The sequence below is a fragment of the Hyperolius riggenbachi genome, chromosome 3 (genome assembly GCF_040937935.1).
Source record: "Hyperolius riggenbachi isolate aHypRig1 chromosome 3, aHypRig1.pri, whole genome shotgun sequence".
Lineage (NCBI taxonomy): Eukaryota > Metazoa > Chordata > Amphibia > Anura > Hyperoliidae > Hyperolius > Hyperolius riggenbachi.
The window spans coordinates 410,016,771-410,043,941 of NC_090648.1; the positions used below are offsets into that span (position 1 = coordinate 410,016,771).

The 27,171-nt window shown below is 43.4% G+C and overlaps 1 protein-coding gene across 3 annotated transcripts in view; it reads right to left on the bottom strand.

The window, feature by feature from the left end:
- Positions 1 to 26,885, bottom strand: part of ACSL6 (acyl-CoA synthetase long chain family member 6) — a 316,002-nt gene extending 289,117 nt beyond the window's left edge. For 2 of the 3 annotated variants that reach the window (XM_068277434.1, XM_068277435.1), the window contains exon 1: positions 26,781 to 26,885. In XM_068277434.1, the coding sequence (XP_068133535.1) occupies positions 26,781 to 26,853 (73 nt within the window). In that variant the 5' untranslated portion in view covers positions 26,854 to 26,885. The remainder of the gene's footprint in view (positions 1 to 26,780) is intronic. The other variant, XM_068277436.1, reaches the window with a different exon arrangement.
- Between the last annotated feature and the right edge of the window lie 286 nt (positions 26,886 to 27,171).

A 27,171-nucleotide genomic window follows, 5' to 3' on the forward strand; every position in this document is an offset into this window, starting at 1 on the left:
TGCCACGGACTTCATTTAGTTTTCTGCCTACACGATTGAACTCGTTTGCCTGAAGTCTGCTTTGCACTAGGCCTTGGATTGTTACATGCTGATGATCCGGCCAACCACATCATCATCTGGAGTGGTATAGTATATGGATCCTTCATGCCTGTTTTGATACTCTGAGTATAGTGCTTCATATGTGCCATTGCATGAATTGCTGCATGAATCCTGCATAGCTTCTGCTTTGACTTTGGCTTCAGTGCTTGCCCTCCCTTCGTATCTACACACATCCAAGGCTCTCTATCCAGTGTGTTGCTTTCAATCTTTTGCCTCTTTTCTGACATTGAACTGATCGCTCAACAGAGGCTGTACACTTGGAATATACTTTGGCCATTATGGATCGGGCCAGGTTATTTTGCTAGATCAGGGCCCTGGATCATACTAGATGATCAGCATTAGGTTGCATGTTGTGTGCATGAGTTGGTTGCAGTGGGGTGAACGGCCGTTCCATATGGGGTCTTGTTTTTAAACAGATTGATCGATGGATTAATTAAATAAATTTTCATACTTTTATAAATTAATATTTACTATAGTTGTTTCATTGTTGCACACACCTCGCTCTACCTTTCTCCTTACATTACGTGAGTGTCAACAGTTAGCTGCATCATAAATGGACCAGAACTCCTGCATGAAGGAGGATAGTGGCCTGTATTGGGTACTTCCAACCTGGACACCCTGGCTTTACTCTCCTTATCACCCACCGAGGCTGCTCCCCCAGTAGTTGCACCACTGGCTGGAATGTGCACACAGATGTAGAGAAGTTGGTATATTTATCAATAGCCATAAAATTGATGCTGACATCTTTGCTAGTTGCACATGCCCAGTAAAAGAAAGCACTCATATCAAATAGAAAGACAATGGGAACTCATGCATTTTTACATGTACCAACACAGGGGTAGCAACGCTTGCAAACCTATTAGTGCCATGCGTGTTACCAGGATTACATGCACATTGCTATAATGTATTACCATAGCAACATGTGTGGTGAGAATAGGTTAACAGCCAGAGCTTCCACAATTAGTACCAGTAAAATTGCCATGTGCTTCCTGCACATGGCAATCTATCCGCTGTTTGATAAATCAAGGTCCATATCACTAAACTTGAAAGTGTGCTGAGACGGAGGTGAACGCCTTCAGAGAAAGATTGTTAAGATGTCTGCATACACAATTTCCCCTTATTTGTATCGCCTACCAGGATCAAACTCTATTATGTGAGAAACACTGCGGTGACCAAATGTTGTACAGAGCAGACACATTGGGCTTGATTCACTAAACCGTGATAACTCCTATCAGGACAGTTTTTGCGAATTAGCGCACACAATCATGAATTATTGCGTGCAATCGTGAATTTTCTTGCGAAAATGGGCATATTTTCACTCGAACATTCGTGATTGGGTGTTCAAATTCGCAAAAACACGCGCAAAAACGGCCGTGATATGAGTTTTCACGGTTTAGTAAATTAAGCCCATTGTTCGGTAACAGCTGAGTGACGCATTCTTTATCTATGAAGAAGGGACCATGATCCTGGGTATGACAGAGCAGCATCCTTAGGCATGTAAGAAGGGGAACAATGGACTTAGCCACAAATTCTCATGTAAATATCAGCAGACCTCGAAGGCACCTGTACACATGCTAGATTATCAACTGAGTTGACAATGACCAGCCATCTCAACAAATAATAATCTAGCACAGAAGTCATGTATGGTATGGTTTTGACCCAGTTCTGTATCATGCCTAAAGAAGGAACATAAAGTTTCAAAAGTTTGCAAAGAAATCTTGTACATTTAGTCATTAAAGGTATCACCTCAACAACTTTTGTTGTTATTCTTTCGAGTTCCTTCCTTGACTAATGCCGGACCACACGCAACCGACTGTTAACAATGACATAGATGTTCGCAGGGGTAAAATGGCACAGAGTGGTAAAATTAGAAGTTCTGTTTTTTCCAGGTTTAAAGTGGATCCGAGATAAACTTTTACTCATTGCATAATTGTGTTCCTTTCATATAGTTTATGGGGCATTCCTCAAGCCAAATACTTTTTTTGTTTTGTTTTAATACTCTAATTACCTATAAACTAAACAAGCCTCGCCCACAGCTTTTTAGAGTGCCTTGGCACTGTAGCAAGGGCTTATGGGAGCTCAGTCTGGGCAGGAGGAGGAGGAGGTTACTAGCCAAAGATTTCAGAGGCAGAGGGGAGGAGGGAGGAGGAGAGGGGACTGAATTTGTCACATTACACACTGGCAAGCTGATAACCTCTCCAGCCCTCAGCCTGTGAGAAACAGAACATGGCTGCCCTCATTATATCACAGGAAGAAATAATCATAAACTATTGAAGCTGTTTGCAGCTAAAGTTTCTGTGTAAACTATCTCAACTTTAGATAAGATACTGTATATAGACAAGTTACTTGTTATAGTTAGTTTTTCATCTCGGATCTGCTTTAACTTCAGGAACCTGGATGGATGAGAGGGTTGAGAGGCAGGAGGATTCTTTACCCATGGTGGTGGTAAAGAGTTCCTTGGTATGGAGGTAGGTTTGGGTGTCATCTGCATATAGGTGGTTGTTGAAGCCCAGGGAGGAGATGAGTTTGCTGATGGGGGCAGTGTAAAGTGAGAACAGCAAGGGGCTAAGAACAGAGCCTTGGGACACCCCAAATGAGATGGGGATCCACCAACACTCTGCAAGGCTCTGTCCTTGGCCCCTTGCTGTTTTCACTTTACACCGCTTTCATGTGCAAACTCATCTTCTCCCTGGGCTCCTAATGCATGTGATATGTATCAGGAGTTGCATGGCTGCTGGAGAGAACTGAGACCTGATGTGAAGGGCACAGCACAGTTTCATTACATGAACTTATGAAAAAGGCAGTGCCAGGTCAAAGAAAAATAATTTAAAATTTTTTTTTTTAAATGCATACTGTTTACACATTTGCTTTACTTCACAGGGTTGCCCACGGGATCACTTCTTCTGACTGCACTCTGTTTGTGATTGATTACCCCCTCTCTCAGCAACCCAGTACCCTGACCTTTGCAAATTGCACCGTGTACAAACCTACTTTTTTTATTTTATCTGATATTTTGCCTTTCCATGAGTTTAGGGCGTAATATATTTTCAATAATATAGTTTCAGATACTACTCAGTTGCAAAGTCACATCTCTCTGCTCACTGTGAAATTCCCACATGCAAACAGTTTATTGCACTTCATACGCTAATTAAGTGATTAACTAATTAGCAATTAATTTGGAAAACCAATTTTCAAACATGCCATCCTTATGAAATTGCATTGTTATTTTGAGTAATGAATGAATAAAAGAAGAATGAGCATCTGCGCTTTGGCTGTCTCTTTTGTGCCATTGTGAAATCAAAGAGTACCCGAGCTTAAGCTCAGTACACAACATCAGATACTTACCTAAAAAGAGGGGAGCCTCAGGATCCTATTGAAGCTTTCCTCTCTGCTGTGTTGTCCCCAGTCGCTGAGCGCCCCCCCAGAAGATTAGCGACAATGCATCGTTGCTAATGCTATTGGGGCCATGCAGCTCTTCCTGCTCCAGCATGGCCACGAAATAGCCAATCCAGCCTATCCGCGATTGCGCAGTTAGCCGGAGCCCGGGTTCCGTGGTACTGCGCATGAGAGCTTGAGTGGCTACTGCGTGACCCTGCATCAGGACCCTGCGTGGCCCCAATGTGGAGCAGGGCTACGCTCATCAACGGGGGACTGTAGATCAGTGAGGGAAGCCTTAGTAGGATCCTGAGGCTTCCCTCTCTTAGGGTATGTATGCGATTTTGATCCTGAGTGTTGTGCGGCCAGGGAGCCTGCATGACCCTGGCCGCACGCATCCTTGTGCACACTCCTGTCCCCGGGAGCGTCCTGTGGCGGCGCAGTACAAGAAAATCTCTACTGCACCTGTGCAGTACGCGGGTGGCCAGGGCAGCGCAGGCGCAGTGGAAGGTGACTACTAGAACTGAAAGTGAGCCGTGGCTGCATGACCGGATGATCATTTGGTAACAGCGGAGGCATAGAGCGGCTGCAGGGGGCTGGCAGAAGCCCCAGATAAGTGAAATTCTTCAGGTTTCCTTTAATATTTGCCATGTAATTTGTTCATATTGTTTTATCCACAATCAGCCAACACATCTTTACTATTGGTAGACATGAAAAAAAAACAGACCGCACCAGCTGCCAATATCTACAACCACACCCACAAACAATGCAATAGGCTTAAAGTTTTTAATTGTATAGCTATACATATGCACAGAGGGAGATACTAGTTGCTTGTCAGTTGGAAACAGCTGTTATTTCCCACAGTGCAACGAGGTTCACAAACAAGGAACTGTCAGGGCCATGGCCATGACATCACACTGTGGGAGGGGTTTCACCATTATATCAGCAAAGGTAAAAGGTAAATATTTCTCATAAGAATAGGGGTATCAGCTACCGATTGGGATGAAGTTCAATCCTTGGTTATGATTCCTCTTTAATGACTAAAGTACATGGTTTATTACAACATTAAACATAACGTTTTTTTCTTAAGGCTGGATCAGAACCGACGGTTGACAGTGATTTAGACATCAATGGCTGTGTGTTGAATTATATTTCTAGGACAGCAAATTTACACCATTACACAAGCTGTACTCTGACTATTTTACACTGTATCAAAGTGTCATATCTTCAGTGTCCCATGAAAACATATAATAAAATATTTACTAAAATGTGAGCGTTGTACTCATCTTTGTGAGATTACTGTATATGGTAAAGCTAGCTGGCTTCTATAAGAATATACTTGTAGGGCAGACAGTGAAGCTTTCAGTCAGCCTTGTATTTATCTGTGCACTTTGCACTAGTTATTTTGATCATTGCGGGCATAGGATCAGTCCTAGAGTTTTAACCTTACACCTAAATTAAACAATTTGTCTTTTTGTTGAAAGTTTAAATGGTTTTAAGAAGCTCAGAAGATTAGCTCTGTCCAAGGTGCTAAAGACTCTTGTGACTGCATGCAACGTACACACTATAGGAGCTGCTTCTCTACTGCACACAGAGCAGCTGTGTATGCTTGCCTGTGTACTAACTTCACCTCTCATCAGGTCTATCCCAAAGCTGCTACATTATCAGCTGACCTGAAAGTTGTCTATAACAGCAGTGCCACAGAGGTAAATACACAAGTATTTTGGGTTTCATTATCTAGAACACCATGAGTTCACTGTAGGTCACAACAAGTAATTGTAGCATGGTCCGGTATTTGTCGGGGGGAAGAACTGTACGGTTCAGATCCAGTTCTGTATAATGTTTGAAGAAGATCCTAAATGTTTCGAAACCTTGCAATAAACTGTGTAGTAAGTCAGTAAAGGTATTACCCGAATCAATGTTTGTTGGTTGTTTGTTGGTTGTAAGTCACAAGTGAAACTGTAAAAGTAACATGGCTATTACATAGTTATTATAGCAGGCGCAATAACACTTAGCATATACTAGCATGTATTTATTAGTGGGGATTTTATGTTCCTTTAAAATTCTAGCTCTTCTCCAATCTTAGTGGGACTTTCCATCGCTTTAATTTAAAGGGCATCTGAACTGAGAGGAATATAGAGGCTGACATATTTGTCTCCTTTCAAACAGTGCACATTGCCTGGCTGTCCTGTTGATCCTCTGTCTCTTTTAGACCCAGAGTAAGTATACTATAAGTATATTATGTCTGTCACTCACTTTCCCAATATATCTAAATTACCATTCAACACTTTATAAAAGCTAAGCACTTTTGATAAAGTCTATCTTTAGTAAAACCATGTTGTCATTGTTAACAGACCCTTTGCTGAAAACTCTGTTATATGCCACTTCAAATGTTACAATATTGTAACTGATATTTCCCAAGTGCATCTGAGCCTGTAGATTTAAAACAATACCTTGTCTGTTTAAAATAAACAAACCTAGCCAAGAAGTTTCACTGTTTGCTTTAGCTGAAACTAGAGTCAAGAAATGGCCTTATAGTTTTATTAAAATGTTTGACTTTTACTAGAATGATCAGCTTTAATGTCCCAGTTTGTGTCTTGATAGTTAGATAAAAAATAATTTGCTATTAGGTGGCAAGGTCCAGAACCCTCAGCAGTTCAGTGGCCTGGATGTGTTACGAAAGGAAAAAGTTCTTCCTAAAGGTGTGTACATGGATTTGCATTTGGGTCCAATCCAATAATCCATCCAATAATCTATTAACAGTTCAGGAACTGATATCAGAAGTATAACTATAGGGGACCACCCAGGAGTGTTCAGAGGTGGTTGGGGGGGGGGGGGGGCAACTACTTACCCTATTTCCTTTACAGGAGTCTATCCCATTTTCCAGATTAGGTGTTGTTATGGCCTCCCTTGTTCTAGATGGGGTGGGGGGTCATAATGGCCACACTTATTTACTCTTACTGAACCCTGGCAGATGAGTCTGTAGGCTGTGGGAGTCACCATGAGGGCAGGTGGAAATGGGTGTGGATGAAAGGGTGGGATGGGGCACCATCAAATTATGCTGAGGGGCTCCATGATCTGCTGTAGTCTGTCTGATATGACTCAGATGGCATGTCATGGGTGGTAAACATTATCAATTAACAAATGATTTAAGATTTTCTAATGCTAGATTCACAGTTCCAATTACTATCTTTGTTTTGACTCTGGAATCTGGAGTTGAGGATCACATTTTGAATCAGAGCATTGTCTTTAGTTACTTCTCACCACCAAGCACAAATTGTCATCCATTCATTCTGCTAAACTATTGTCCCACTCCCTTTGGACATTCAAATCTGCTGACTGAACAAATAAAACCAAATATTCTGAGTCATGAGTCTTACATGAATACCATTATCTCAATACTATCTAGCCTCCTACACACGTCCAAAGCATGTGACAATGCAGGGCCAAGGCTGCATGTTCTGTTGCTATGCAGGGGAAAGGGCAGAGGGCCAAGAGTGGCGCAGCTGTCATGTCAAATGGGAGCTGGGTGAGTGGGGTGAACAATACTCTCGGTCGTCATTCAACTGAAATGGTCCGCCAGGCAGATCACTAATCGAGGGGCTGTGGGGGATCGGGGCTGCTGTACACACTCTGTATCTTGGCAGAGGTGGTCATTATCGGCCACCTTGGCCAAGTTTCACATAGCGTGTTTACGGGACTTTATTCTCCCTATAAATAGAACACATGGGTCGCAATGAGAAAGGCTTTCGGTGCATGAAAGTTAATAGACAGCGCAGATGTAGATGGCTTACAGTGAAGAACCTTAAAGTAATACTCACTATTTAACACACATTGGATTAAAGGCAACGACTGAAATAGCATATAGTGTAACTGGTGTCCTGCAGTTTAAAAAAAAACAAAAAACAAAAAAAAATTCCTTCACTGTGTTAATTGCATTCAATTATCAAAGCAGGGAAACCGTTAAAAGTGCTTGTATGTAATTAGATAAGTTCATCAGTAAATATGGCAGCCTCCATATCCTTCTCTCCTTCTCACTTCAGGGGCCATATGCAACTCGAGGAGATAAGAAGCTGAAAACATGCGAGCTTCGTATCTCCTCACATCGCTCAGGATTTACCGGCAAATTCAATTGCCAGTTTCACCTAAGCGATGTCCTTGCGTAAAGGAGCATAACTCAGGCGAATACTAGGTATTCGCTGAGCGATGCTCCTGTGTGGCCAGCGATGTGGAGCAAGGCATTAGTGCTGGGGAGCTGTCCTTCAGCACCACACCACTGCAGCCTTGCTCCCCGGGATATGCGCGTATCGTCGCAAGGCTCTTACCCGCCGCCCGTCGCCTCCTGCCGCTCGTCGCTGCTGGGAAATTCTGAAAAAACATACCTCCATCGTTCCGGCTCACCGAATGTCACACGCCGCTCCTCCGCTCATCTCTGTCTCTGTGAGTATTCTTGGAGCCCGGCAAAGCATCTTTGAGTCTCCCGCCGGGGCTCCCCATTCATCCACTAGGTGGCCCAATGAGAATCATCCTGATTCTCATTGGTCCAATTAGAATCAGGATGATTTTCATTGGGCCACCTAGTGGATGAATGGGGAGCCCCGGCGGGAGACTCAAAGATGCTTTGCCGGGCTCCAAGAATACTCACAGAGACAGAGATGAGCGGAGGAGCGGCGTGGGACATGCGGCGAGCCGGAACGATGGAGGTATGTTTTTTTGTTACATTTTAAATAGGTAAGGAGTCAAAACTGACTCCGTTACCTATTTAAATCCCTGGCATCTGGGGTTTCCTTAGTAAAGGAGGCTCCCAGATGCCAAAATCAGCCCGCTGACAGCAGCGATAGGTCTTTTCGCCTGCTCAGAGCAGGTAAAAAGTTAGCACCTATGTTTGGCGGGAAGCATCGCTTCCCGGGGGGTGCAAATGCAATTGCATAGGGGGAAAGGAACTTGCTGGCCGATTATATCGCCCAAGCGAGTTCTTTTCCGCCCTGGGGGGTGTTAAATGCAATTGCATTAGGCGACCTTGCTGACGCCTAATTTAAGAACTCGCCAGCACTTAGCGCTGGCGAGTTTGGTAATTGCATAGGGCCCCAGGTTTCAATTTAGATTGGCCATCACTCGACATTTTTACCATCTCCATGTAGCATGACAGTCAATAGATATTAAATACTATGAACACATTGTGTAGGTAAGCTCCCATACTACATGCAAGTGGTAACATTGGCCAATCAGAACTGGATATATGTACCAGGCTTAACTAATTTTTGTTTTTAATTTTGATATAGTGGAGAAGGCTCAGATGCCAAATTATAATGCCCATGTTCTCCTCTCATTAGAGCAGGTATGTCAAACCGGTCCTACGAGGGCCGAGATCCTCACACATTTTGTATATAGCTCAAATAAATTGATTGGTCTGAATCAGGAAAGGTGTGGTCCATCAGGTATAACACATTCCTTTCTTTCTCAGTCCATCCTAAACACTGGCATGGATCTGGCCCTCCAGGCCTGGAGTTTAACACATGTGCATTAGAGAGAAGGTCCATCACTTCCTGTATTTAGTGACCCTGTGTTTGGGACAGGAAGTGAAGATTTTTATTTTTAACAGGGATACCTAAAGCAATACAAAACTTGCAGATGTTCTGCTTGTCCACACTACGAACATTTTTTTTTGCTGCTGTCTGTGTTCCTGCTGGAGAGATTCACACTTACTTTCTATTCTCAGGGGTGCTTTCATAGGAACAAAAGTGAAAAGAATTCTCCCAAGCCCAAACCCAGACACATTTCCTGACATCCACAACAAAGATAAGATAAGAATTTTAGCTGTAAGTAAAGGTGCCCATACATTAGAACGAATATGGGCAGATTCGACCAAGAGACAAATTTATCTCTAATCGAATCTGATTAGAGATAAATTTGTCTCGACTCGAATCTGCCCATACACTACAGGCCGATTCCTGTCCGATTTCAGCATGAAATCATCAGGGAATCGGCTGAGCAGCCGCGTCCGCCTCGCCGCTGCCCCCAAAATGTATAAATGTATGTTGTGTAGTGCATTTATACATTACCTGTCCTGTAGCAGCTCGCCGGGTCCATCTGTCCATCTCGCCGGGTAAGCCGCATACACGCTAGCGGCGCATAGCGTCTGACATCAGCCGCTATGCGCCTTGGTGACATCAGACATAGTGCTGCCGGCGTGTATGCGGAACCCGGCGAGATGGACGGAAACCGCATGGAGGCTGACACCGGACAGGTAATGTATAAATGCACTACACTACATACATTTATACATTGCGGCGGGGGTTTCGTTGTCTCGTCGTTCGTTCGCAATTCGGATGTTGTACTGCCATGCACCCGACCAACCAACCTCGACATTTTCCAACATGCGCGATCGACTGTGTGGCCAATTTCTGTCCCGAAATTGGTCGCTTTGTCAGTTGGGCATGCACTTGGCAGCACCAATTTTCATCCAATTCGATTATAATAATCGAATTGGATGGTTGATTGGTTGATTGGTCGCCTAGTGTATGGCCCCCTTTAATCTATCCTCACACTGAATGTTTGTACGCTATATTGTACAAGTAGCTAAGAGCTGAGTCTCTATTATCATAAACCATTGCCTTCAAAAAAGTAGCTGCCAGCAGACACACACCACTGATATGTTGTAAATATACTGTACTCATGGGCATTAAAGTACACAATTTTATGTTGTTGTTGTTTTTTGGGGGAGGGGGGTTCAACTAGAAATATTGGATTTTTCTGCTTGATTGCATAATGGTGAAACCAATATACTTACCAATATTAAAGGATTTGGGGGAAATTAAAAAAAAGATCAAATAAAACATTCCATTTTTATATCTTTCTATCTGATCTTTCCAACAGATCTGTTTAGATTTTAATTTAAAAAAACAAAACCAAACCCAAAACATTCGTTTTTTATAGGGAAAAAATGAAAATGGATAGATTTAATTGTATCGCGTATGGCCACCTTTAGGCTGCATCTGTTTACTCCTGCTGTCTACTGTACTGGGTCCCTTTAAAGACCCTTCCTATCCCAGCATAACCATCATTGTGTAATCGCTGTCGATGGAGCGCAATCGCTCATAGTGTGAACCAGCCCTTAGAGGGTATCTGAGGGATGTGATAAATGAAAGCACCCCCATAATTCTATATGGCTTTGTAATTCATCTCTGAGTACTGTTTTCTTGTACTTTTAAGATGATTTGAAATACAGCTGAAAACAACACTTCTGCTACTTAAAAAAAAAAATTCAATGATACGCTGCTTTTAACAGGCATTTAAAGATAGCATTATTTTTTTTTAAAGAAGCTGTATTGCAAATAACTTGTTTCCTTGTTTACCTCCTGACCTATTCAAATATCTGTGTCAGCCAGATGGCTAGAGGGATTGCTTTACATCTGTCCAGCTGGGAACTTCTGAAAGGCAAAGGGTTTTTTTTTCTTTGTTATGGGTATTTTTTAAGTATAAATTATGAATATTATTCATTTTGAATGCCCATACCTTCTTCCTTCTCTGAAAGTGAAACACAGGATTTGCTTCTGAAGGCAGGGTATATATACATATAATATCATACATATGATATAATCATATATTTCTGTTTCTCTTGTTTTGACTTTGCATGTGATATTTCTCCTTCCAATTTTTAAATATCCAGGAATGTAGAAAAAGTCTCCCATAAATAATTATGAAAAAGGGACGTGCTGTTTAATATGTCCCATTAAGGTACATCAAAATTTACGAGGATTTGCAATATGGCAATCAGCGTCTTTCAAGCCATTAGCTAAGCCTTTCTTTTTTTACATTTTACAAATGTGCGTCATATTGTAAGCCACAAGCTCTGATTGGAGATCTACGTGTTGAGATTCAGCTGGGAGTGTGATTAAATCAGTGTAGTGCATGCTATCAGCCTTCCAGCCTGCGTCTGCACCGCTCCCACAGCAGCAGAAGGATATGTGTGAGGCACAGCCAGCACTGCGCGTTGACCTAAAATAGCCCACAATAAACGAACTTAAGGTCGTTCTTTTTCATGCTTTCCCCACTTGGCCTTAATCCACACTAATCTTCTTTTTTTATTATAGGATGTCATATGCAGTTATCCCTGCAGAGCGATCCACTCTGAATATGAGTACAGCTGTGATTCAACAGAGAACTAATGACTCAACAAAGTGCAACTAATTATTTGTAAGCAATTTCAATCCCCAGCCATTCCCAGCATGTTACGGTTAGGTTCATACATCCAAAAAGTAATTGATATGCGTTGTTTGCTATGTGAGTATGTCTGCTATGACACAGAGATCTGATATTACATAACTGCTAATCTTATCTTATTTCCCGCCCTCTGAACATCTCCCCTCCCATCCCCCATCCTCCACGCTGTGTGCGTAGCATATCCCAACATGACAGCCAAGTGCATTGTAGAAAAAAAATCATTTGATTTGTTTTTAATTCCAGTAAAAGCTAGATTATCGTGCTGCGGTGCATCCATGATATAGCAGGAAAGGACAACAAAGCTTTGTGTTTTGCTAATGGCTTTTAAGGTAGCTTCAACATTAACCAGAATCAATAATAATACTTTAAAAAAAAACTTCTGTATGCTATCACCTAAAAATTGCAGATCAGGTACAGACTGAACTGGTCACAGATTGCTTGCTTGTGAATATGATTGTAAAAAAGTTGCAAGGCCCTGTTTGGATAGCAATGCTCTCCAGTTAACAGAGTATAAATATATCTTATTGGGATAGAAATGCATGGCTGCAACTGTTGACTTGTTTTGGAAGGTGAACATTCTGAGGTTGTCCTCTTTACTACAGTGTAATGGGCAGGACCATTTTTAAGCATAGGCAAATCAGGCAGGAGGAGGCACCACGCACAGTTCATTATGGAATTTTGTATAGGACTGTTAGTTCCATTAAGAAAAGCATGAATGGTAATTTTAATACCTAAATGGACACTGCTGATTAGCATAAAGGAAGGAGGCCTGAATAGCATAACAATTATATAATGAGTGCTATTAATGTGCTAATTAAGCTGTAATTGTTCTTGATCTGGTCTGCATTCATTGTTGCAAGTATTATGAATTTCCAGGACAATATTTTGACCTGTAAAGGCTGTTCATAAACAGTATAATGTTTTATATAACAATTATAGGAAGGGTTTTTTATGTGGGCGCACATATAACACTGTCTGTGCACTCTGTCGCAAGGTCATATGAAGTGCAGATACATGTGGTGATCCGATGGCAGACTCTCCTGCCATGGGATCACCACACCACACAAGTATAAAAACAGCCTAAAGGTACAGGGCCGGATTTAGGCCAAGGCCACCTAGGCCATGGCCCAGGGCACCACAGGAGCAAGGGCATCAAAGCAGCAGGCTAAACTTGTGCAGCATTACCACGGTACTCTGCTGCTAGCAGCCTGTGCAGCAGCCACTTTGCTTTCTGTGCACATTTGCATTGTGGCGGGTGGCTATGGACTTGGGCAGCATTGGAGACAGAAGGGAAGAGGAAGCTTCTGCACTGGAGACGAGTGGAGAAATGAGTGACACTGATGGTTGCTGCGGTGTGTGAAGGCGAGCTGGCTACCTATACTGAAAGGGGGGTGGGAAAGGAGGGATTAAGGGAGTCACCTGGCTACCTATACTGGGATGAAAGGTCATCTGGCTACCTATACTGGAGGGGGGTCATCCAGCTACCTATACTAGAGGGAAGGGGGGAGGGGTCATCTGGCTACTTATACTGGAGGGAAGAAAGGAGGGGTCACCTGGCTACCTATAGTGGAAGGAAGGGAGGAGGGGTCACCTGGCTACCTATACTGGAGGGAAGGGGGCAGGGGTCATCTCACTACTTATACTGAAGGGGGCGGCTGGTGACAGTGGCCTTGGGCGGTAAAGAGTACAAATCCGGCCCTGTACCTATACACTATATAATATAGATGTTAGATGTATTTAGATCTTAGATAATGTTATAGAATTAGACAAGAACATCTAATTTGGCAGAAATTGTGGTTAACCACGGAGCCTCAGTTGTCCCGTGAGCAACATTCATTGATTGAAATGGGGGCTTTTTCCGCGATCGCCCAATGATTTTGGTCATAATGTCGATTACAAGTAGATCACTGCAGCATGGGTAGTGGAAATGCTGCTGCTGTGTTTTTCTGTGTACATTATGCCAGCTGGGTCCCTGTTCTTTTACATATATTCAGCGTCATACTGTTTGCTGGATACCTCTCTGTCTTCAATCCTACCTGTGCACATTGCTATAACAAAACACCATGTGCATATTAGCAGGTTGACAGCAATTGATTTTTTTGTCCTGTATCTGCTGCCAATGGCACTGCATTTAAAGGAAAACTATCAAATCAAGTGTTCTAAAATAACAATGTACAAATAATGTCTAAGTGGCTGTGTAAACATTTTCCTACTTTAAACATCAGAGGCAAAAGCTTTAAATCATTGTGTGTAGGATTTAATTCTATTGGGACAAATTATTCTCAAAAGTGGTGTCTTCTTCAATGCACAGCCAGTGTTGTTTTCTTGCATATCAGACTACAAAGTATTTTTCCCTGAAAGCAATGCTTCCCCTTTAAAACTATAATAGCGGACGCCTTTTTAAACAGGACCCATTGCACCCATTTCAACTGATCCAAACCAATAATTTCCAACATGTCCAAACTGGGTGTTAAAGTTAGGTGCCCATGTAGGAGTGGTTAAGGTTACGTGGGGGAGGGTTTAAGGTTAATTGCCCACTGGGAGGGGTTAAGGTTAGACGCCCACTTGGAGAGCGTTTAAGGTTAGTTCCTTTAAGTTGCCAGGAACAGCAAAAGAGTACACATGCAGCTGACCTTACAAGGTGCATTGCATGTAGTTATGGTGAATTGTGCAAGGAGAATAAGTAGAAAAACGGACAATACATATGAGCCTGGGCTTGTGTTTGAGCAGTATGGATGTGCTCATCTTCTGAAATACTCAGGGATGTGAGTACTTCTGAAGGCTGATCGAGGAGGTACGACCAAGCCAGTCAAGGAAATTCACTTGGGCAAGGTGGAACGAGGCGACAGAGAGAGGATCAGGAAGGCTCTATGCTATATGTAACTTTTTTTTGTTTGTTTCATGTTTACGTTAACCCTTACTGAGACTGCCATCTCCTTGCACACACTTGAAACTGAGCTTACTCATCCCTAGCCACTGTCCACCACACTAACCGCTCATCAGTGTATCTTCATAGGACATATGTTCTATAGCATTGCTATATGTGACATGTCTGAGTTTTGTCAGGTGTCTGCAATTTTATTAAGGTGTCAATCAAGTCTGGGTCTCAGATTTGAATCTGCACTAAGACACTATCTGCATTGAGTTTTTAAGTTCTCTCTGTGTTTGCCTGGGTTTCCTCTGCATGCTCTGGTTTCTTCCCACATCCTAAAAACATACTGTTAAGTTAATGGGTATCCCTTAAAATAGGGACATTTGATTCTGACTATGGTACAGATTAGACTATTAGATTGTGAGTTTGCCTCAGGGACGGTTAATGACATGACTACGGACTATGTAAAGGGCTGCGGAAAATGTCAGCTAACATCAAAATAATAATAAGAATAATTTTACAGTGATCAGTATAGTACACCATACATGCAAGGAGGAAGAAAAAAAAATCAGATATGCTATAAATGGACACCAGAAATAACTGCCTGAAGAACAGCTAGAACAGGTCAAGCTGGTGCAGCCTTTCATAATGCTGACATAAGCAAAGGCAGCTGTATCACTATTCACCAACCGTTTTATATTTTTACACCATTTATGTAGGAGCCATTCTTTTTTTTATAGTGTGTGCATAATCATGGGCCAGCGATCACAGGGAGGAGGAACAGCAATCCTACTAATGGGGACCTTAAATCAACTATTCTTGTCTTTCATTAAGATAGTGCAGTGTGCAGGAAATGCTCCAACAAGACCCATGGGCATTATGCAGATAAGAGGAGAGGCTTTTTTTTTTGCAGTGTCAGTGAATACATTTCTGTGCCTGGAATTATATCCCAGCCCTTCTGTTTTACAATGCAAAAATAAATAAATAAATATGCCTGCAAAACTGACATTGAGTACCATATATCAAATCAGTATGTAATAAATAACTATTTTTTAAAACAAAACTTATATTGCCATTAACAACATACACTACTATAAGTACCCTCCCCCTCAAAAAAAAAAAAAAAGGAAAAAAAAAGATAGATAGATAGAAGAAAGTCTGACCTAAATTAAGCAAGCATATTGTTTATGCAGAAGTATAACGTGTGTATACAGATTAGATAGACTGACCTCAACTAATCTGACCTAATTCTATAGAAGGAAGCGTAACATAGATAGCAGGATAGGTACATAGCATTTCTGGCTTATATTTAAAAAACGGCCATTGCCTGGTTGTTGTGCTGACCGCGTGCCTGAAATATTGGTGTACAGATGAAGGATTCTGACTCCACCAGCTACATGCGTGTCTCACGTGTGTTGCACATATACTGGAGAGATGAGAAAATCAGCGTGCCAGTCACAGAATCACTAGTTTTAAATGCATTCAAGATGGCAGCCTTCATATCTCTCTCACATTGTTTCCATTAAAGGGAACCTTAACTCAAAAAAAATCCATGAGTTTCACTTACCTGGGGCAACTACCAGCCTGGCTCCTCTGGTCCCCCGCTGCCAGCTAGTTTCGTTTTTGCGGACTGGGAGTGCGTACCATTTTACGCATTCCCGCTGGTGCAGAAATCTATCGCAGACGTTAACAAGTACATTTTTATGCGTTACGGGTGCAATGCGTAAAAATTTACGCATGACACCTGTAACACGGAAAATGTACTTGTTAGTGTCTGAGATAGCTTTCTGTACCAGTGGGAATGCGTAAAAAGGTACGCATGGCGGCCGGCCGACTCCCAGCCGGCAAAAACGAAACTAGCTGGCAGGGACCGGAGGAGCCATGAGTGACTGCGAGGGCACAGGATGGCGGCAGGGGGCTGGTAGATGCCCCAGGTAAGTGAAACTCATGGTTTTTTTTTTAGTTTAGGTTCCCGACTCTGTAGTCACTAGTTTACATCCTTACATTGGGATATCATTGGTAATCCAGGAAATCCAGATTGGAGTAATAAAAAATTGTTATATACAGGGGCGTAACTAGACCCCACCGGGCCCCCGTGCAGATTTTCAGAGCGGGCCCCCCCCCTCCCTGGGGCCTGCTTGGGATCATTTTGTGGGGGCTGGAGGGTTGGCAGCATGAGGGGAAAGCCGTGGCCACAGTCAGCAGGGAGAGGGGAAGTTTCCCCCTTTCTCCCTCACCTCGGGGCTCTCCCCTCTGCGCTCCCCTCCAGCTTAAAGAAGTGTCCGTGGGCAGCGCGAACAGCGGCGAGCAGCGGCGGGCAGCAGATACATACCTTCCGTGCGCTCCAGCCAGTGCGTTCCTCTCGCTAGCCTCTGACGCGACTTCCTGTTATACCGGAAGTCGCGTCAGATGCTAGCGAGAGGAACGCAGGCTGGAGCGCACGGAAGGTATGTATCTGTTTGCTGCCGCCGCTGCCCACGGACACACATTTAAGCTGGAGGGGAGTGCAGAGGGGAGAGCCCCGAGGTGAGGGAGAGGGGGGGGGGGGACTTCCCCTCTTCCCGCCGACTGTGGCCACGGCTTTCCCCTCATGCTGCCAACCCTCCAGCCCCCACAAAACGGCACCTTGCTCCATGGGAGCAGGGGCCGCAGCCCCATTGTTACACCAGTGGTTATATACTTGTAAGCCCTCTGTAGTCTTTGAGGTCCCTTGTGTCCTCTGGCTCCGCTCCATTGTACTCCTGTCACCCAATTACAGTCTGTGACTCTTTCTACATTTGTCCTTTAGCTTTACTTGTTATCGCATAACAATTAGATGATGCTTGATGATGTGGCACCTGTTGGTTCACTAAACGTCCTCTTACGATTAAAGCAATGTGACCAGGAATGAGCAGAAACTACGCCAGTGCGAAATTACGCATCGTAGTTCGCATCTACGCATCGTAGTTCATAGGCGAAGTTTCAAACCTACGCTTACGAATTTACGCGTAGCGAAGTACCGCTACGCGTAGCTTACGCCCACTATGCGTAGTTAACATGTGTATTGCGTAGTGAACTACGAATGCGTTACTCGCGTCTAATTTTCCGCATGCGATTGTATGCATACAAATGTACGCATTGGAAAGGGGAATGTACGCATAGAAGGGTTCCCAGTATCTGCATTTCTAAAGAAATTAATGCGTACAATTTTCTGCATACAGGCATAAGTATCCGCATACACTACGCTTTGCTCTACGCGTAATTGCGTATTTTAACGCGTATTCTACGAAATGCATACGAAGCGAATATTTGTTTTTGAAGCCATAGTTTGGTGAAGCGTAATTGCGTAAAACTACGCGTATTTCCAGCGTAGCGAAGTTGGCTGACTACGACCATCCCTGAATGTGACGCCAGCTTGAAAAGAAATACTCACCTTTGTAAACAGAAGGCTCTGGAACCCAGATAGCCTTCCCAGTTCTCTCTCTGTGACCTTGGTTCATTGCTGCCACCCCCATGTGAAAGTTCCCAGGAGACCTTGTGAAGGTTTTGAAAGCACTTCCGTCAAGCTCTTCTGAAGACGGGCGCATCTGTACACCACATGCTCAGTACAGAGTGTGAGGGATAGCTGACCCGCTGCCAGCAGGCATGAGGCAGCGGGCTCCGCTTCCCAGACTCTCACCGCCGGCGCGCCGCCAAGCGGGGCTGTGCGGTCGGCGGAGTCCGTATGCTCGGCGGACTCCGCCGCGCAGTTGCCGTCTGTGGGATCTCTGTCGCCGGCACTCACCCGGCGCATAGCGCGCGCGCAAGGAGGCAGGATCTTTATGCCTCGAGACGGGGAGTCAGCTGACCAGGCTAGTCAGCTGACTCCACCTCCACTAGGGATTGGCTGGGGCTCTGGGGCGGCGCAGGGCAGCTCACTTGTTACAAATAGGACTTGCTAGTCAGTAGCAAGTTGTCTGCTGTCGTGAATACACTTCTGTGTTAGCGCTCAGACCTTAGCTCAGTGCCCTGGTGTTGATACTAAGGATTTCACACCTTAGTTAGGATTGTATTTGATATTGTATCTGTGTTTTGACTCCGGCTATCCCTGACTACTCTCTCTCTCTCTACGCTATTGTACCTCTGCCTATCTGATTCTTGTTGCCGACCTCTGCCTGATTACCGATTACTCTTCTGCCTTCCGCTCCTGTACTGCTGTCACCATCTCTGTTGCCGAACCCTTGCCTGTCTGACCTTTCTCCCTTCAGTGGAACGTCTCCCACTGGAGGGTTATCTCTGAGGCCTGCCTCTCCGAGACGCCTGCCCCAAGCAGACGATTACTGCTAGGGGTCGAGATTCCCCACTCTGCCTGGTTTAGAGGATCTCACTCACGGGGTTCCCATTCAGAGGTAACCACACCTCTGAGGAATTGCCGTGAGGTGGATATTTCCACACTTCTGTGATATTACTATCTTTATTGTGTTTCTTTTGCTGGGTGTCCAGAGGTTAGCAATATATCCGTATTATCGGTGATTCTGCAGATCGCCAATAATCGGGTATATATCTGCATTCTTGGCGATACTGCAGATCGTCAATAATCAGATTCTCTCTGTGTGCTGACACCGATCGTTACACAGAGCCATTTGTCTTTGGAAGTACTCGGGCGCGAGTACTTCCGAAGCCTTTGCAAGAACTCCCAAAGATGTATTCAACCAGCTGGTCAAATAACTTTCACGGGAGGGCAACGGTGGACCAAGGGCACTGAGAAAAGTCCTTGAAGGCTCTATGAGACCAAGAGCCTTCCCTTTACATTGGTATTTAACTTTTTTCTGGTTGGCTTCAGCTTTACGTTAAACTGGGGGCATGCATATACATAAAAAAAAAGATATTTCGAACAAACTGGTCCAAACATCTGCAATGCATTGCCAGGAACTGTGTCCGGCGGTCCCATGGTAAATGCTCTTAACTGAAGATTAATGTAAACTGGATTATATAAGTGAGGTTTAATTTCTCAATAGGAGGCTTTGATCAGCATAAAGAAGTATTCGAAATCTGTGCATAGTTTCAATTCTTAGTTACTACACGTACTCTTTATTGACTGCATGAACACAAATTTTAATTAAAGCATTTTACATAATTTTTAGCTTGTCTTTGAACTAAAAGGCTAAATACAAATATGATGTATTTACTGAGCAACTGAGCTGGGCAGACTTAGAGACTAATGCACTTATTTTGTGACTGTGCCACTTAATACTTCTGTGCTTTGTAGTTCAACTGCATAACAAGGTAAAACGGTTTGAGATCTTGGAACTCTGACAGGGAATATGTAGTGACTTATGTTCCATTTTGTTTAATTTATCTTTTAGGGTTTGTACTAAAATCACAGGTTACTTTATACATGTTTGTATATCGGGAAAATATGAAATATAAGTGATTATGTAATATTTGTTAAGAACTCAATCTATTTTGACTGACAGGCTTGAAGAGAAAAATAAGCCCATAGAGAACAATAGGCTCTACAATCTGGATTCTTGGCCATTGTAAAGTAATGTAATTGTAGAGTCTTCCTTATGCTAGGTTCGCACTATGCAATTTTCTGTCAGATCGAAGGATCAAACCGATAATGTCCAATCTGCTCCTGATCAATAATGTGATTGAGTTTGTGTAGTAGTGATCCACACTGCTTGGACATGGTGTAAATGATTGGTTTGGATCAGTTGAAATGGTTGCAATGGGTCCTGTTTAAAAGGGCAACCACTATTCTAGTTTTAAATGGGAAAAATTGTAACGCTGGGTGTTAAGGTTAGGCGCCCATGTAGGGGTGGTTAAGGTTACATGGGGGGGGGGGGGTTAAGGTTAGTTTCCCACTGGGAGGGGTTAAGGTTAGGCGCCTACTTGGGGATCGGTTAAGGTTACTTCACGGGGTTAAGGTTAGTTTCCCACTGGGAGGGGTTACATTTAGGCGCCCACTTGGAGAGCAGTTATGGTTACATGGGTGGGGGGTTAAGGTTAGTTGCCCACTGGGAAGGGTTAAGGTTAGGCACCCACTTGGGGTGAAGTTAAGGTTAGGCATCATAGGCACCATCAAGGGAGGGTTCTGTGTGAAAGTAGGGAGAGGTTAGGTCATACTTAAATATTGGTAAATATTACCAATATTATTCTATATGAATGAAGTAGTAGAATATCTTGTAAATCTACCAATATTCTACTACCGATATCCTGTACCCTTTTAAGCAGGCGCCTTTTTAAAATGTATGCTTTTGGTTCGACCTGTCAATCTGACAGGAAATTGCATTGTGTTTACCTAGCATTATTGTAGTAGTAGAACAACACTCGCTTCTCCTCACAAGATGTTAATAGCGTATAAAAAGTTTTTAATATGACAATAAAAGAAGATTTACACTCACATCTCCATCAGCATAAAACAGGGTTTTGTATACAAATCCAGCGTCCTGGATCGTCTATGCATGCAGTCTCCGTCTGCCGCCCTGAAGCTCCGCCCAGCCCCTGATGAGTCCTTGTGATGAAACGCGTTGGGTGGAGCTTTAGGCAGGGGTCACACTTGTCTTTCAGTTTCTACACTTTGCAGAAAACTGAAAGACAAGTGTGACCCCTGACTTACAGCTGCTAATGTAATTTATAGAGAAAACTGACAAATTGCGCAAGATGTCAGTTTTTTTTCTGCATGCGAAATCTGCATTAAAGTGTGACCTTGCTTATTGATTAACATGAGTTCTCAGTTGAAGTCAGTTTTTCTGTGCAGAAAACTCGTACGAAAGCCGGTAAGTGTGACCCCTGCCTCAGGGCTGCAGACGGAGACTGCATGCATAGACGATCCAAGACGCTGGATTTTTATACAAAACGCTGTTTTATGCTGATGGAGATGTGAGTGTAAATCTTCTTTTATTGTCATATTAAAAACTTGTATATGCTATGGGAGCATGTTCTTAGTTTTTAAGGGCTGAATCTCCACATTGCTGTGAAGTTGAGAGAAGCCATTGTGGACACAGAGTGTCAAATGCGCTGAAGCTGTTTTATACCAAAGAGCATTGGAATCTGGTGAGAGCATATGTGTGATATCGGTGGTGGTCACATGGTGGACAAGAAACACTGATGTTATGTGACACTGGTCTATACAGTATTATGTTATGGTGTGTTATCCCACGTTCCCTTTTATGTATCTGAGTTAAAGCACCTGGAAGAGATATAGTGCAGAGAAGAAGATGATGACCATTGACTGACTGACTGATTCCCAAGGGGAATTTCCTAATGCTTTTATTGCTGTCTGTGACTCAACAGCCATTACATCCAGTGAGCACATTGTATATACATTAAGTGTGCTTCACTGAGGGTGTGCTTCACTGCAGCTTTGTTACTGTGATAAGGTGAAGGTGCAACAGAATCTAAGAAATACTACACTATATTGCTGTTTTGTTCTGTTTTGTTTCCCTTATATACGTCTCATCTGAGGGCATATGTCCGCAGGGCAACGCGGATAATCCATATTGAAGCACTTGTGGAACTTTCCATATGAACAGTAATTTGGAATACCGTATTGAGCTCTTACACCTATATTAACAATGATTCAGTCCATAGGCTAGGCAAAAAGGCCTGCAACCAAATCCAGTAAAGTTTTCTCCTCAGTTAATGTTTATATCAGGGAATGTTTCTATCAATAAAATATCTTTTCAACCCCCAGAAGCATAATGGTACTCAAAAAATGATATCAAATTAATTTAAGTTTGATATTACTCTTGTGACCTACTTTTTTCCACTTCTTACTTTGCTGGGTACTGAAAATGTATTTCGACAATAAAGGGCCCTGTGCAATTCATGCAAATATCTTATCACCTGAACATCATTCAGGAGTTACTGGCAAATGCAATTGTTGGCTTTATCTAGGCGATAGCTGAACGAGAAGAGCCCCACACCCATTTCCCTAAGGATCGCTTCTAGCTGACGGGTGATCTCAGAGCAAGGTTTTGTGCTGTGCTGCTGTCTTTCAGCACCACAGCACTACTTTCTTTCTCTTGTGACATCTTCACTCACCACCACTACAATGACAGACACCCAGAAACTCTCCTGACGCCCGCCACACTCGCCGCTATATTGCCAGACACCCTGACACACTCCCACCACTCGCCACACCTTTTACAGACCTGCTGTTTTCTGGCACTACAGTGCTGGGCACTGCAACAATCTGCCAACATCTGCCTTCTGCCACTACATGCCATGCACCCAAACTCTCTACTGACGACCGTGCACCTATGCCAGGCTCCCCTACCACCATTGCTCCCTGCCACATCTGAAATGACCAGCCGGGACCACTGCTGCATACGCCACACCCCGCCACTCTTCTTGACACTGTGTACCAGAGGTGGGGATGAGCTCTTTGTCCCTGTCACAGACAGTTGCGTGGCATAAAAGGGGACATTTTTCTGCCCCTCTCCTGCACAGTCTTCAATGTAGTAAACCGTGCTGGTTAGTTTTGTTTAGAATGGCGGAACCAGCAAACACGGGGAGACAAGGAGTTGCAATAAAATACAGTAAAAAAAAATGGGGTGGGGGGGGGGGGGGGGGGACCATCCACATTTTTTACATACAAATTGAAAAAAGGGAAAAAATTTAGCACGACTCCCCAATGGTTTTATTGACCCTTGTCCCCAAGGCAGGTTGGTATAGGCAGAATGGTTGATCCGTGGGCTACTAACCAATATCAGTACATGATATCGGGGCTCTGCAAGAGAAAGGCGACAAAGCCTCTCTCTCTCCTACAAAGACCTGCCCATCATGGGCAATGGGTTCATCCCTTTTTCTATGCATTAGAGGTGGAGTAGCTACCCCCATGCATGTGGGGGGACTTCTCTTGGTGCCTCACTTAAGTACCAGCGGTCTCTCAATACTGACGGAACCCCGGCAAATTGGACGGGATCCTCCTGACATAGACTCTGCCGTCTCTATGATGGCAAAGTCATGTGAGCCGGTCATGTGGCGCTTTCATTGGCTCCTGACTGTGTCTATCAATGTAAGCCAATGGGAGCGGCTTACATTGATAGACACGGTGGAGCCAATGAAATCGTCTCCTGACCGGCTCTGCCATCATAGAGACAGGCAGAGCCAGTGAGCTGTGGTGAGAGACGTCGGGTTTGAGCGGCGGGGAACGACAGAAACAGCACATGCGCTCTGCAGGTGGTGATTGTAATCTACGCCCTGCCAGCCAGAAGCCCACCAAAACAGGGCATAGATTTCAATCACCGCGGTCCTTAAAGAAAATCTGTTACGAAAAACGTCCCCTGGGGGTACTTGCCGCGGGTGGGGTAAGCCTCCGGATCCTATTGAGGCCTCCCCCGTCCTCCTTAGTCCCACGGTGGAGGCGAAAATCCTCCCGAAGTGGCGGCGATGTAAATATTTACCTCTGTGGCTCAAGCGCAGGCGCAGTATCCACTCTTCCCACGGAGATAGGCAGAAAAAGCCGATCTCCATTGGGCCGCTCTACTGCACAGGCGCAAGTCTCCTGCGCCTGCGCAGTAGAACGGACCCGACGGAGATCGGCTATTTCCGCCTATCTCCGTCAGAAGAGCCAAAACAGCGCCCCCGCTGGAGCCTGGAAAGGTAAATATTGAACAGGCTGTCAGATTTGTCGCGCCGGCTTTGAAAGGCTGCAGCGAGACCCCTGTGACAGAGGAGGATGGGGGAAGCTTCATTAGGATCCTGAGGCTTCCCCCTCCCGAGGTGAGTACCCCCCAGGGGACGTTTTTCTCGTTACAGTGTATCTTTAAGTAGTTAATTAGGCCCCCATATGCCCTTCCTTCAAATTTCTGTCTGTATCATATTAAAGTTAAATAAAACTTTAATTTTTTTTTCTTTATCCTGCCTTTTATCTACTATTTTCTATGGAAGAAACCCAGGTCTGAAGATTCACACATAACCTCAAAGTGACATGGCTGATGTTCTTTCAGCTCCTAAACAGAAATTATGACGTTTTTAACTTTTCATAACTGCCCTGCTATCATTGAACATTAAACACACAAAACAGACAATTGTTTTTTGTTTTTTTTAAAGGAACAGCATCAGTCTTTATTCTTCATCAATATCAATCTCCTTGATTGCAGTCTTATAAGTGTGGATGAATAACAAGGATCCAATCACAGAACCAAAACAATGCCTAGCATTAGGCATTGTTTTGGTTCTGTGATTGGATCCTTGTTATTCATCCACACTTATATGACCACAATCAAGGAGATTGATATCGATGAAGGCTAAAGACTGATGCTGTTCCTTTAAGAAAAAAAAAACAATTGTCTGTTTTGTATATATTTAACATGTATCCTGGGCTGGAACTGTACTGACATATTTTATCCCTATCTATTGATCATTAAACATTAGCCCAGCCACACAGAGTGTTTATGGCCTCTAATTAGTTTTCATGAGATCTGCTGCTGCAGTCTGATTGCACAGATGAAGCACTGGTTTATTAACCCATGCAATGAAAAAAAAGAATACATGCTATTTTCTAAGGCCTGTTTCACACACAAATCTGCACATTTTGTCTCCTTTCCAGTACTGTACTGTCAGTTTTGTATCAATTTTCTGTCAGTTTAACCTTACTGAACCAGAAATGTACACCTTTTACATCTGAACACAGCCATAGAAACACATACAAAACTGATACAAAACTGACAGACAGGACAGGACATTTTGAAATGTACAAATTTATGTGTGAATATAGCCATAGAAACACATACAAAACTGATGTCAACTGTCAAAATCTGACAGGACTGGATGCATTTTTATGTGTGAACCAAGCCAATGGGATTGGTACCAAATGAACTCATGTTTATCGTCCTTTGGCTTGAAGTTCAGCTCAGTTCACATATATGGCCTCAATTCACTAAGCTTTATCAAACACTTTATCAAGCAATTGATAATTTAATGGGTAAAATGTAATTTTGAATTCACTAAGGTGTTATAAAATATATAACACCTTAGTGAATTAAAAATTACATTTTACCCATGGGGTAAATATCAAATGTTCGATAAAGTGTTTGATAAAGCTTAGTGAATTGAGGCCCTATGTGTGGAAAATGAGTGCTTTTGGCAGTTTGCAAAATGATCACTTATTCACCGGACAACATTTTACCAATTTTAGAATTAAACAAGTAAATTAGAAGATATTTGGATATGTTTGCCTAGCAGTGTTCTGGGACAATTATACGGTTATTTTTATGTGAAGCATGTTACAAATATAAACTATCAGATGAAGAAAGTTTACATATAATTACAAAGCATACATAAAGTGTTAAAAATATCTAGAACATGAAATTTAGATCATAATGATTCAGGTTAGGGCTAGAAAACACAGGACATGGGGCTGTACAGTGACAAAAAGGAAAGGTTCTCTTTTGAAGGTATCAGCAAAATAGAAATGAACAGAAAGACATGAGCTGGTCACTGGTGTTCCTCTAATAAAATCCCAAATTCCTAACAATGACCCATATTAGACCAGCCCCGAGATGCGGCTCCTTGCAAGTGACATTAAACATGACAAATGTCCTCTCATGACAGATACTTCTATTCAATGCAATTCAGCAGGACCTGATGTGATTTGCTATTGTGATATCACGTATAGCCTTTCACATGCAAAGTTGCTTACTGATCAACCCCCTCTGTTCTCAAAAGGATTTGCATATAATTGTCTCTGCAGCCTCATCTTTCTACAACATTGGTGCCTGCCGAAGGTCACGTTAGTTAAAATGGGAAATAGGAGGTGTGGATGCAGTCTCTGCCTGTAACCTCTATTTAGCATGCAGCTTTTCCAGTCTCTAGAAGAATAAATACGAGAAGCTATAAACCACCACTACACAATACTATAGCAACCGATCATACATTAAGATGTTCTTCATTGTTAAACCAGAGACATCTGGTTTGCTTAGAATGGGCATAGCTGCTCCTTACTTTGACACCGGGTATTCAGCATTGTTAACGCAGCTAATCTGAAGGATACAGCAGTTCAGACGTATTATCATGTGTAATCACCATATGCTGAGGAATCATTACATCCGGCAAGTGAAAATATAAAGCACTGCAGCAGAATGACAGCTCCAGTACAGGATGCTGCAGTCCCTTCACAGCATCACTCTCCCATCCAGAACTTTCAGCAAAGAAATAGCTTAATTTTTGCAGGGGAGACACCAGGGACAAAGTGTCAGCTGTCTAGGAGAGAAATGTAGAAGACTAGCCAGCAGGCACTTACCCATTAGCAGCCAGATGGAGCCACCAGACACTATAAGGAATGTAAGCATGTCTCCTTGTGTCGGCTGCAGCATGGACCACTCGAGCAAAAGAGAGAGGGGGGGGGGGGGGGCAGCTGAGCCAGCACCGCAGCACAATCACTGCAGTGAGCAGCAGGCGGGATCACACATTTCAGAGCATGCAGTAGGGCAGTATTTTTAGCCTTCCTTCTTTTGGGACCTCCTGCTTTCTTAAAGCAGAATGATGCTGCTACCCAGCTAATTTCCACTGCTACTGCAGTGATCCAGCTAGCACGTGTCTAGTGCACGACAGTAACCCCGTGTGGAGGCTTTGTACTGGCAGAGGAGGACTGCAGAATCTCCGCATGCATTGATCAGAGTGCTGTGATGTAC